At 37.5% G+C, this 14058-nt stretch overlaps 1 protein-coding gene across 1 annotated transcript; it reads right to left on the bottom strand.

Annotated features, from left to right (window-relative positions):
• Window positions 1-1544: 1544 nt before the first annotated feature.
• Window positions 1545-12460, bottom strand: LOC123877810 (facilitated trehalose transporter Tret1-like). The gene is made up of 7 exons (XM_045924721.1): window positions 12351-12460; window positions 7959-8114; window positions 7135-7333; window positions 6358-6548; window positions 3889-4271; window positions 2972-3083; window positions 1545-1819 (listed from the first exon to the last, which is right to left on the bottom strand). The coding sequence occupies exons 1-7, from the start codon at window positions 12400-12402 to the stop codon at window positions 1554-1556; spliced, it is 1359 nt and encodes a 452-aa protein (XP_045780677.1). The 5' UTR covers window positions 12403-12460; the 3' UTR covers window positions 1545-1553.
• Between the last annotated feature and the right edge of the window lie 1598 nt (window positions 12461-14058).

Here is a 14058-nt window from a genome sequence, read left to right as displayed (position 1 = left end):
ACTCTCAGCTAAGACTTATCTTACGTTGGTGAAATTGGCCCTAAGTTTGCTCTAGTCTAGTCTAATCAGAAACTTCGGCCGTGACTAGTTATAACGAACATACAGACAGACAGCAGAGTGATAAGACCGCTTTGCCCTTTAAGTAAGCACGGAACCCTGAGAGCTCCTTCACAGAACACGAGCAAATAAAGTGAGCCGTTTAATCTTCGTTTAATAAACTTGAAATGAAATAATCTCTTCCATAATTTTTTAGGGTTTCTTATCCCCAGAGAAAAAGGAAGCCTTATAGGATAGAATAGAATAGAATAAATTTTTATTCAAGTAGACTTTTACAAGTGCTTTTGAATCGTCAAAATAATTTACCACTGGTTCGGAATGCCGTTCTTACCGAGAAGAACCAGCAAGAAACTCGGCGGTTACTCTTTTCAATCCTTCAATTTACAATAATATTCCATACTATAATAGGTACAAGCAATTGCAGCCCCGCGCATTGCTGGAGCGAGTCAAATCCATGCTTTTTTATCATTTACATAATCTTCGATTGAATAATATGCTGTTGCCAGGAGGAGCATACCTTCAATGGTTTTTTTAAGCTTTTGTAAAAGCAAGTCTAATATTGACTGTTTATCACTTCGTTGTCTGTCTGTCGTGTCTGTTAAGACCCGACAAGGCTATCAAAACCTATGCGGTATCTACTTTCCGTTGACTTAGAATCATGAAGTTCGGCAGGTAGCAATGTCTTCTAAGTTATAACACAAGTACCTACCTAAAGGGAATAATCCTAAAATCGTGAATTTGTGATTACATAACAAAAAAATTAAAAGTGTTCTTATACGACGATACGGAACCCTTTAGTGTGTGAGTCCGACTCGGGCTTGACTGGTCTTTTTAATAAGGCGAAATGTCTCTTGATTTATGTTTGGAGTTTTAATTTTGGACGCTTTTTATACCAATGTTTTTTATTTAAAGGTGCGCTTACATGGGCAATCTTTTAAGGCATTCTCGCTCGGCAATAGTGTAATGGATCAATCTGGATCAATAAGCGGAGCGATCTACAGCAATCATTTCGTTATTAGTATACTTAATAGGTACCTACTTGAACCTGGGGCCCAACTATTTTGACAGTTTCATACAAGTTTTATATGAAAGAGCTATATATAGTAATGTCAAAACAATATTAAAACATTACTATTTTAAGCTATGGTAGTAAGGCCCCAGTTCGCTTGTATGGCGTGTAGGGGAATGATTAAAGTAACAAAATACAGAGTCTAACCAGAACGTTAGCAAAAACGAAGACAGGTGATAATACTGATAAGACATAAAACATCTGCCTACCCTAAAGGTCAACGAACGTTACGTAAATAGGTCACTTGAAGTCAATGCCGTGTCGTAGGAGGGGCATTGACACGCTATATCCTGCTGGTGAAAAATACTAAATCGCTAAAACTACAAGATATGGCAAATGGTTATTGGCATTGGATTGTGTTATGGTAGTATAACAATATCGCTAAGTTTTGGCTAGCATTCTGATTACACCCCGTATATAAAGTTATCTATGATAAATTCTCTTGTATTTCCATCAGACTTTTCCCTTTCGTCTCTGGTATAAAGAATATGGTAAATAGAACTGCGCAAGCGCATGTACTCGAGAAGAACCAGAACGCTACATGTCCGCCGACGGTCGCCAACATTGCGCCGAAAGCTGTGGTCACCATGAACCCAAATATCCACGATGTTGTCATGGTAACGGTTGAACCCTTGCTTCTGACGTTACTTGTGAACATCTCCCCTATTATTGCATTGGGAATTATGCCGAGACCTGAAAGCAACGAATTAAATATATAAAAAGTTTTCGAAAACACCTCAAACGTGTTCTGGAGTGGAGACCGCGTCGCGCAAGCGCAGTGTGGGATGACCTCAGACCCGCTGGACTGACGACCTCAAGAAGATAGCGGGAAGCGGGTGGATGAAGAAGGCGAAGGATCATGTGTGGTGGTGCGCTCTTGGGAAGGCCTATGTCCAGCGGTGGACGCCAACAGGCTGATTGATTGATTGATTTCAAAACCGCTACTACGGTTTACAATGCATTGTTGAAGCCCATACATTGAAGCGCGTAAAACCCACCATTATGAGTTTTTAACAGTTTTAAGCATCTAATAACACGCGCGCTATCAAGACGAATCTAATCATGTATTATTGAAAGTCGGTTGAGCCGTTGAGTAGTTACGAGCAGACATACGAACGGATACATACAAGTCAAACACATAACCTTTTTTGGGCTTCGTCGGGTGATAAATGAATATCTATTTATTTCTACACTCATAATACGAAGGATTACGATAAGTAAAATACATTTAAAATAAACTTTAGTAAGTAAGTTAAACTTAAGTAAAGTTATTTCAAACTCTTGTAGAGTTTCAAATAACTTTACTAAAACTTTGCAGCAGTGATTCCCATGACAACAGTTCAAGCATGCTGGTTATCATAACTTGGCTATCATAAACTTTGCTTGCTGTATTCTAAAGTGATCCCATAGACTACACGTATAAAAGAAAGAAACTACGTTCTAAATTACTGTGTACAATCATCATCATCATCAGCCTGTGGACATCCACTGTTGGACATAGGCCTTCCATAAAGAGCGCTACCACACCTGATCCTCAGCCTTCCTCATCCAGCCACCTTCCGCTAGCGGCTTTATATCGTCGGTCCATCTTGCTGGAGGGCGTCCCACACTGCGCCTACTGTTACACTAGTACTGTCAAGTAGTACACAGAGTATTAGTATACTCTGTGTACATCTGTGAAGAATGGAGTGTAGAAACAATCTAGGATTAAAATCTGCCTGGACTTTTGTTGTAGACTTACGTTATCTAATCAGGTGAGGAGATCCCAGACAACTAACTAGGCTAACTCTTGTCAATGAAAAAAAGTTATAAGAAGAAATCAAAGGAACAATAATCAAAATTTACCAGAATCATAGCCAATGTAGAACAAAATCAGAAGCACCAATGGTAACCACTTTACATTTTCTATAACAGAATTTCCAATGTGGTCCAAATAAAAGTATAACCCAAGTATGAACTGAAAACAAAATGAACAAATAATAATATATAAATTAATATTACATAATATTATTATTATTACATAACAAAACAATAGTAATAAAATTAGAGCCTCGATAGCTCAACGGTTGAGGAGCGGACTGAATTCCGAAAGGTCAGCGGTTCAAACAAACCCCACCCGTTGCACTATTGTCGTACCCACTCCTGGCACAAGCTTTACGCTTAATTGGAGGGGACAGAGGAGTATTAGTCATGATTATCACGGCTAATATTCTTTAAAAAAAAATGAAGAAATATTAGTGACTGACAAAGAATGATATTAAATTGCTGCAAGAATAATATTATTGCTGAAAGATAATATATTTATTTTACCTCTAATTTCAAGGATTAGAAATAAAATAAATACAGGATGTAACCAGAACGCCAGCAAAAACGAAAACAGCTGATAAGATACCACAAAAAAAAACGCAAAAAAAATATTGTATTTTTAAAAGTTCCCAAAATATTGCAAATAAAACATCTGACTAACGCTAGAGGTCAACGAACGTTGCGTAAGTAGGCCACTCGGAGTCAATGCCGCGTCATAGGTGAGGCATTGATTCGAATTTTGCACGCTATACGTCATTGTGAGTTTGAAAAATACCAAAACTACAAAATAAGGCAATTTATTTATTAAGGTTATTGGTATTGGATTGTGTTTAGGGAGTATAATAATAATTCTAAGTTTTTTATAGAGTTCTGGTTATACCCTGTATATTACGAAATACAGGCACTTTATATTCGTAGATCAATAAATCAATATTTAGATGATAAAAGATATTCACCATACTTAAAGAGCATAACGCACTAGACATCATCAAAATGATTTTTCTTCCAGCTCTTTCAATGAAAAATGGTGTCAAACTACTTCCTGATAGCTGGAAACATCCAATTACGATCATAGATACATTGGAATTTATCGATGATCCAGCCATTTCAAAAATGGCGGCGGAAAAGAAAACTATACCCAAAACTCCACTGCAATGTTGTAAAATGTTTATTACAACGACTATAAACAGTGCTTTTCTGTTACTTTTGATACTAAATAATTCAATCCATTCCTTTTTAGCACTTGTTCCAGTTAATTCTTTTTTAACTTCTAGTAGTTTATCTTTATCTTCCAACCTGTCCAAGTCTTGTAAAACTTTTAGTAACTCCTTATCTTTGCCTGCAAAACATTATAAGCCAAATTAAAATTAAGCCATCTAATCTAGAATATTTTTACTACTATTTTTGAATACTAGAGGATGCCCGCGACTTCGTCCGTGTGGATTTAGGTTTTTAAAGATCCCGTGGGCACAAGCTACCTTTGATATAAATCGGTTAAGGGTCTTTAGGGATCCCGTGGGAACTCTTTGATTTTCCGGGATAATAAGAAGCCTATGTATGGACATAGGCTTCTTATTATCCCGGAAATAGCTTTAGCTTATATCCCGGAAATGGTTCCGGGATATAAGCTAACTCTGTACCAAATTTCCTCAGAATCGGTTAAACTGTTGGGCCGTGACAGACTTCAATCCAACAAACAACAAAATTCAAACAAAATTCAATCCTACGTTAAAGCGGTTCCTGAGAAACCATGTCATCACTGAATTCCAGCGGTAGCATCATATTATCATATCTAGATGAACGTGGAAAGTTAAATATTATCTAAATACACATACAAATCGTTAAAGGAACGAGAAATTATGTGATCCCGAAATTCCCGCGGGAACTCAGCAATAGTATCTGTCTAGACAAGCTTGGAAATTATAACATTATCTAAAATCCAAATACATCAAAGCATCAAAGAGCTGTTCGGCAGAAACTAATTAGTTACATGTACTTTTATATAGAAAGACGCGTGGCTTAGTCGTGACAATGCATATCAATCGATTGTGATGGTTAAGCAACGTTGACCCAAGTCGGTGACTGGATGGGTGACCGACTTCAGAGGTCCGAATTTGGCCTTTTCATGTCCTCCGTGCCTCGGAGACCACGTTAAGCCGCCCGGTTATTATCACTAACATCTGATAAAAACTGACCTAAGAGTCGAAATCTTGTTCTCTTAAGGCGAGCTGTATGCTGAAGGATCTGGGAACCCACCGCATTATTATCTCCTCCTACCATTATAGGATTAATGGAAAGGGTCACGACCCTCAGTAATGAGGAATACGACTATAGAGAGAGAGAGACATTTATATAACTACAAAGTTCGTAGTGAGTATCGTTTAAAATAGGTACCTGTACAGACTACATGCTATAGTAATAATTATTATTACCATTAAATTATATTATTATGAACACTGACATAAAATTAATACCTTACATGGCCTTGTTTTGTCGTAGCGAAGATAATGAAGACAAAACTGTATATTAAGTTCACGATGACGACAATTTTTAGGGTTCCGTGTACCTCAAAAGGTAAAACGGAACCATTATAGGATCACTTTGTTGTCTGTCGGTCTGTCTGTCTGTCTGTCGTGTCTGTCAAGAAACCTTTAGGGTACTTCCCGTTGATCAAGAATCGTGAAATTTGGCAGGTGGGTAGGTCTTATAGCACAAGTAAAGGAATAAATCTGAAAACCGTGAATTTGCGGTTACATCACAGAAAAAACAAATTAACATGTGTTTTAATTTTCAAAGTAAGATAACTATACCAAGTGGGGTATCATATGTAAAGGCTTTACTTGTGCATTCTAAAACTGATTTTTATTCATTTTTAAGCATAATAGTTTTTGATTTATAGTGCCAAACGTCGGAAAAAATACCCGAGTACGGAACCCTCAGTGCGCGAGTCTGACTCGCACTTGGCCGATTTTAATTGTTAGTCTAGTCATTAAAAGTTGTTTATAACAAAAAGCATATAGTGACCAGCTTTTCAGTTGGTTCCCATTCTGCATGATCCTTTATACCCTGTAATGCCCGTTATTATAACTGTGAAAGTGTGTTTAATTGCTGGTTGGTTTATTAGTTTGTTCTTCAATCACGTGACCCTTGCAACAGAGCAACGATCGAAGTAATTTTTTGCATGGGGTATCATTGATATAGAATCGGATATAGTCAAATAGGTACTTGGACAGGCCGTTTGTTCATCTGTTTGCCTGTTTTCTTTTTATGGCCCATCCATACAGGGATAGCGTGCATCCCGGAGACGGACGTCGATTACTTTTTATCCCGGAAAATCAAATAGTTCCCACGGGATTTTAAAAAAGCTAAATCCACGCAGATGAAGCCGTGGGCATCATTCAATATGGGCTGAAGTAACAACTAACCTTGTAGTATGTAAAATATCGGCGTCTCTGGCAACCACAATAAAAAAAATATGTAAACTAGACTCAAAGACAAAGGTAAATAAGTCGTCGCGTGATAAGAAACAAATGGTCCGAAAGAGAACATTACTATAGAGCCAAGTGTGTTGAATATTCCAATAGCTGATAAAAGTATGCCTCTGATATTTGTTGATCTGTAAAAAACATTTAAATACATTATTATAATTTCCTGGGAAGGCTTCGCTTTAGAAACAAAAACCGGCCAAGTGCGAGTCCTGGAAAGTTTTATCCCGGAAAAATCAAAGAGTTCCTACGGGATTTCGAAAAACCTAAATCCACGCGGACGAAGCCGCGAGCATCAGCTAGTGCACGATAAATCAAAAACTTTTATATATCAAAATAAATAAAAATGTTCTTTAAAATATACAAGTAAAGCTCTTTCATATTATGATATCCCACATGGTATAGTTATCTTACTTTGAAAATTGAACCACATTTTAATTTTTTTTCTGTGATGTAACCACAAATTCACGTTTTTTCGGACTTATTCCTTTACTTGTGCTATAAGACCTACCTACCTGCCAAATTTTATAATTCTAAGTCAACGGGAAGGACCCTATAGGTTTTCTTGACAGACACGACGGACGGACGGACAGACAGACAGACAACTAATTGATCCTATAAGGGCACCGTTTTTCCTTTTGAGGTACAGAAGTACTTAGGTAAAAAGATACAGAGGGAGCAGATATAAGATTGCAAAAGACTGCTGTAGATACTTACGCGATTTCACCAATGTACACTAAATTCATGACAGTTAATACACCACTGCCTATGCCTACGAGGAATCTGCCGATGTAAAGCATTGCCAGGTTTGTTGATGCCGCCATTATCGTATAAGATACTGCTAAAACAAGTCCTCCAAATATAAAACAAGGCTTTCGACCCTTCGTGTTTGACAGCCATACTGTTATGTATGGACCTGGAAATGGGATTTTAATACAGGGTTTGATTTAAATAAAACCAGAAGGCTTGCAAAAATGAAGAGGAGTGATAGTACTGATGAAAAAAATAAAAAAATCCTGTATATTTAAAAGTTCACAATACATTGCACATCTGTCCTCACCAGATGAGAAAAAATTCTTTCTGGGTCTGTGAAGGCATTATATTATACGTCATAATATTATACAGGTTGTAACTAGAAAGCTAGCAAAAATTATTTATTAAACAGTATATTATTATTATTATACTACCTTAACACAAATCCAACGCCAATAACTATTTGCCTTATAGGTATTTTTCAAACCCGCAATGTATAGCGTGCAAAACTCGGGTCAATGCCCCACCTACGACGCGGCGTTGACTTCGAGTGACCTATTTACGGAACGTTCGTTGATATCTAGCGTCAGTCAGATGTTTTATTTGCAATGTATTGTGAACTTTTAAAAATACAGGATTTAAAAAAATCGTAGTTTTTTTTTTGATATCTTATCAGTAATCATCAGTACTATCAGCTGTCTTCGCTTTTGCTATCGTCCTAGTTACAATCTGTGTTAACATTATATAAGGTATAATATATTAGTAAGTAGTTATGAAGAAATACATACCAGGGATTGCCCCTAAATAAGTTATGGTAGCGACTAAGGACAACTGAGTTTCAGTCAGCAAATACGGGAGCGGTGACTGTTCAAGGTCGCGTAGTTTTGGTATCACAGGCCCCGTCCATGCAAGGGTATAACCAGCTATCATTTGTCCCAAATATACTGAAAAGATACACAAGCAATGATAATATTATACTAAAATATATGTTACGTTCATCTTCAAAATAAGGAGAAGTGACTGGCTGATCTGTCTGTTTCAACAGTCAGGGGTGACGCTCCAAAATCGATGGAACAGGCTTATCTTCGGAACGGCCGAACCTATTTTGACGGGGCTAAAACATAGGTTACTTTTTAACCGACTTTCAAAAACAGAGTTGTGTTTTTCTACCTATATAGGTACACCGAAAACTCCGAGATTTCTGAATCGATTTGCGTATTTTTTTAATCGATAGAGAAACTTTGCGACACTGTCTCACTAAAAAAATTAGATTCCAACTCCTCAATACTGATCCGGCAGGGGACCTGACCACTTTTTAACCCCCGACCGCGACCCAAAAAGAGGGGTGCTATAAGTTTGACGTATGTATCTGTATTTCTGTGTATCTGTCTGTGGCGTCGTAGCTCCTAAATTAATGAACCAATTTTAATTTAGTTTTTTTTGTTTAAAAGGTGGCTTGATCGAGAGTGTTCTTAGTTATAATCCAAGAAAATCGGTTCAGCCGTTTGAAAGTTATCAGCTCTTTTCTAGTTGCTGTAACCTTCACTTGTCGGGGCTACTATGAATTTTTAATTTACACTTGTTAAATTATAAAATGATGCTGACTTTAGCACGCATCTTCTCAAAATTACCTGCAATACCTTTGTACATACAGCCTTGACAGACACCAAAATGATTAATATCGTATAATCGTCGTAATGACACGCAAGAGGTGTTCCTAAGAGGCACGTTTTTTCCGCGAGGATAATCTATCATGGATGGCAAGCAACGAGGTAACATGGTGGTTATATCAGACTCATACTGACTTAACACCTCGCGGAGTACCAGGTTCCATCTCACCGCCAACGACAGAACACAAGGACTAATTTTGACACCTTGCAACTCCGCTAACAGGTGTTTGCTGGCCCACTACTGAAACACTGTCACCCCCACATGCCTCTAAAGGCATACCTACAAGAAGTCACCTAACATAGCCCGTTCCCTAACACGTTAGCGACTTTGAACTTGTGGACAAGGCCTACTGTAGCGTCCACGTTTTAGAGCCACACGTCATCCCAGGTAGGATATGGTCTTAGGGTTTGGAGTGTCACCCAAATTTTGTCGGTCTGCCTTAGCATTCGAGTAGCAATTCCGCGAAACTATTGCATTTAAAAACCTGTAGCACTTATGACCTTTTTTAGGTTCCGTTCCGCAATAGGAGTTACGGAACCCTTATAGGATCACATTGTTGTCTGTCTGTCTTTCCGTCCATCCGTCCGTCCGTCGTGTCTGCCAAGAAAACCTGTAGGGTACTCCCCATCACAGGCGCCGGGTTTTTAAAATTCCCGTGGGTGCTCCAGCTTTTTTAATGACATATCTAGCTACTGATATTTTTTTATTTATCAGTAGTACTGTACACACAAACTTTTGTTTTAAAACATTCGATTCAAAATAAATTAAATTGCGCGTCATTTATCTCATTAAAAGTCTTTAACTTTGATAAATTACAATTAATTAAAATTATTTGGGTATGGTAAGTATATTATTTAGATCGCGTTTGTTTAAATGAGAATTATTTTAGATATTTATAGTCGTGGGTGCTGGAGCACCCGAGCACCCACGCAGTCGGCGCCCCTGCTCCCCATTGACCTAGAATCATGAAATTTGGTTGGTAGGTAGGTCCGGTAATAAATCCGAAAACCTTGAATTTGTGGTTACATCATTTAAAAAAAATGCATTTCAATTTCCAAAGTAAGATTAGCTATACCATACTAAGTGGGGTGTCATTTGAAAGGGCTTTATCTATACCTATACATATTCTAAAACAGATTTTTGTTTATTTTTATGCACAATAGTGTTCGATTTTTCGTGCAAAATGTCGGAAAAATTACCCGATTACAGAACCCTCAGTGCGCGAGTCTGACTCGCACTTTTCCGGTTTTTCTATAAACACGCCACACACACCTAACACGTGTGCATAACAGTGTCACGCGAATATGATCATTAAGGTGCTAAACGATTTATGGCCTTTAACTGTACATAAGTACAAGCTGGAGGTATTGTTATTGATATAATGCGATTTAACTAAGATAAAAGAATAATTTATGTGTGCAAATGTAAATTATTTAAGCATTCTGTTTTCTGTTCCATTAAGAATAGAATAGAAAAGTAGCAAAATAAACAGTCCATAAAATAAATAAATTAGAACGGTCTACTTAATTCACTTTGTTTCCATTTTACAAATAATTCATTTTCCTGTAAGAATAAAAATACCTAGGAAAGCAGGAAAACAGACTATAAATAAATAAACAAAATTAGTAATCCACGTTGTTTTTATTTTACAAAGGAATTCAAATGCAATACTTATGCCACAGCGTAAGTAAATACAAAGACCATGCCACATACATTTAAACATATTATGCTGGTGATGTCGTTGATGTTTGTGGACAAGTGTGGACTGACTAATACGGGTACCTTTAAAACAAGAGTGAATAGGCATTTTCTAGGTAAACGCGTCACTTTCCATCAGGTGTGATTGTGGTCAAGCGCTTGTAATGAATTTACCAAGTGTAAATTAAAAATTTATGTGAACAACAACCGACAAGTGAAGGTTACATACAGTAACTAGAAAAAAGCTGATAACTTTCAAACGGCTAAACCGATTTTCTTGGGTTATAGCTAAGAACACTCGATCAAGCCACCTTTCAAACAAAAGAAAACTAAATTAAAATCGGTTCATTAGTTTAGGCGCTACGATGCCACATACATATACACAGATACACACGTCAAACTTATAACACCCCTCTTTTTGGGTGGGGGTTAAAAAAATCAGCTTAACGGTCGTAGTACCGCTTAGGCGCTATCTTGCAATTCAATTTATCTCCATTCTCCACGGATGAGTGAAACGCAGCGAGTCCGTCTACTATCGTCGGATAATTTCCATGGTTCACAATATAATAATTTTATTTACTTTACTAGCTGATGCCCGCAGCTTCGCCCGCGTGGATTGGTCAGATCCCCTGCAGCATCAGGATTGAGGAGTTGGACTCCAAATTTTTTATGAAACAATGTCGCAAAGTTTCTCTATCGATTAAAAAAAAATTACGCAAATCGGTTCAGAAATCTCGGAGATTTCGGTGTACATAGATAAATAAACAGAAATCCCTTTTTGAAAGTCGGTTAAAAAAGTAGCCTATGTTACGCCTTGGTCAATCCTCAACTTGTCTCTGAAAATCCCGTCAAAATCGGTTCAGCCGTTCCGGTGATTAGCCTTTTCAAACAGACAGACAGACAGACAGACAGACAGACAAAAATTTTAAAAACGTGTTATTCAGTGTTGGTATCGTTCAAATAACCATATGAGCTTAATATGAGGTAGTTATTTCGAAATTACAGACAGACACTCCAATTTTATTTATTAGTATAGATATAGATTATTTCCACTCCATTCAATCAGCCTTATGCGTTCACAGCTGGACATAGGCCTTTCCAAGGAGCGCGCTACCAAACACGCTTAGCTTGCATTCTAAGGAAGGACCTTAGAATGCAAGACCTATCTTGTGTCTTTCTTCAAAAAGGTAGCAGACAGACATACACTTTAGCCTTTATAATATTACTATGGGTATGATTTTATTTTCTCTCGCTGTACTTGTCTGCCAATCCGCACTTGGCCAGGTGGTAGACTTGGCCAAACCCTTCTCATTTTAAGAGGAGACCCGTGCTCTGTAGTGCGCCGGCAATGGGTTGATCATGATGATGAGACTTTAATTTTTAAATTCTATAATTATAAACCGGCCAAGTACGGGTCAGGCTCGCGCACCGCGGGTTCCGTACTCGGGTATTTTTTCCGACATTTTGCACGATAAATCAAAAATCATTATGCATAAAAATAAATAAAAGTCTGTTTTAGAACAGCTAGCTCTTTCACATGATATTCCACTTGGTATCGTAATCTTACTTTGAAAATTGAACCGCATTTTAATTTTTTTTTGTGATGTAACCACAAATTTACAGTTTTCGGATTTTTTCCTGTCCTCGTGCTACAAAACCTACCTACCTTTCATGATTCTAAGTCAACGGGAAGTACCCTATAGGTTTTCTTGACAGACACGACAGACGGACAGACAGACAGACAACAAAGTGATCCTGTAAGAGTTCCGTTTTTCTTTTTGAGAACCCTAAAATAACAGTAGGTAACTCACAACATGAAGAAATTATCACTTGACGCTGAACGCCGGTAATTGGTAAAAACATTATTTTATTTCATTTGCACTACGTTCTCAACAAACACATCCACGAGTACCAGAGTTGTAGACAATACTACCTGAATGTATAATTTTCCTCAAAAAGTCGTGGCTCGTATTTATCTAAGGGTCAGCACAAACTGACGACTCGCCGTACGTAGCTAACCATCGCTATTTTAGGGTTCCGTGCATAATTATGAACATTATAATTTGGGTGTATGAAGAATATATATTTCTTTTCTGAGCTAGAACATCGCAGTAAACCGTGAAAGAAAAACCGGCCAAGTGCGAGTCGAACTCGCGCACCGAGGGTTCCGTACTCGGGTATTTTTCCAACATTTTGCACGATAAATCAAAAACTATCATACATAAAAATAAATAAAAATATGTTTTACAGGTAAAGCTCTTTCACATGATACCCTTGGTAAAGTTATCTTATTTTGAAAATTGAAACACATTTTAATTTTTTTTTTAATGATGTAACCACAAATTCCACATGGGATGAGGTTAAAGTAAATGCAGAAATAGGCCTAAGTAAAATAATTTCGTGGTTAGAATATAGTCTTCTATCTCTTAATACCAACAAAACCAAGTATCTTTGCTTCAGTAGTATAATTAGTCAGTATAATTAGATTTATTTCAATTAATTATAAACATTGTATGGGAAGGCACTGGCCCCTATAATACGGGCTGTCCTAGTTTAGGGGCCAGGACTCCATGAAATGCGTATATCTAAATTTGTGAAATAAATTTTCATTTCATTTTCATTTCATTTCATTTCATTTCATTTCAAAAAACCAAAAGTGGACGACCGCCAAATGATTTTAGAATAAGAGCGCATTGTTACCCGTGCAATCAAGCTGATGGATTTATGTGTAACTGTGATTCCTTAACAACAGCGAATACAGTTAAATACCTTGGCGTTACAATAGATGATAATATGACTTGGGTTCCACACATAGCTAACCCTAAACCCTACGCGCAGTATGTAGTACGGATATGTTAATCAAGCTTTATAAATCCCTTGGCGAATGTGTCCTCAGCTACTGCATCTGTGCCTGGGGTGGAGCTGCTAAAACGCATAATCTTGAGGTTGAGCGGGCTCAACGCGCCTTGCTCAAAGTCATTAAGTTTTATCCGTTTATCTTTCCAACTACAAGATTATATGAAGATTGCGACGTACTCTCGGTAAGAAAACTCTTTATCTACCAGACTCTGCGCAGATATCACAGTGAAGCGGTTCCACTCCTACCTGCGAGTACAAGGAGAATCGACAGATGCCCTGTACCTGCAGTCAAGAGTAGTTTAGCGCGTAGACAGTACGACTTTCTTGCACCCTTCTTATATAACCTACTAACAAGTGTAAATTAAAAATTTTCAACACCCCCGACAAATCATTTTCAAATAAATAATTATGTATATCTAGGCAACGTCCATCTTGACAGCTTGACATTTGTCAATTGACACTTGAATATTATGAACCTAAGGGTTATCTAAACTTCTTTTCTACAAGAAAACTAGAAAATAGCTGATAACTCTTAAACGGCTGAACCAATTTTTTTAGATTATAGCTAAGAACACTCTCGATCAAGCCACCTTTCAAACAAAAAAAAAATTAAAATCGGTTCATTCGTTTAGGCGCTACGATGCCACAGACAGATACACA

Source organism: Maniola jurtina, chromosome 24 (genome assembly GCF_905333055.1).
Source record: "Maniola jurtina chromosome 24, ilManJurt1.1, whole genome shotgun sequence".
Taxonomy (NCBI): Eukaryota; Metazoa; Arthropoda; class Insecta; order Lepidoptera; family Nymphalidae; genus Maniola; species Maniola jurtina.
This window is presented reverse-complemented; position numbering and strand designations above follow the sequence as displayed.

Coding starts and splice junctions, on each gene's coding strand:
- LOC123877810 (XM_045924721.1), bottom strand. CDS start 12,402: ATGTTTTTACCAATTACCGGCGTTCAGCGTCAAGTGATAATTTCTTCA. Junction 7,334..7,958: donor TTATTTAGGGGCAATCCCTG/GTATGTATTTCT, acceptor TCCCATTTCCAG/GTCCATACATAACAGTATGG. Junction 6,549..7,134: donor GTGTACATTGGTGAAATCGC/GTAAGTATCTAC, acceptor TGTTTTTTACAG/ATCAACAAATATCAGAGGCA.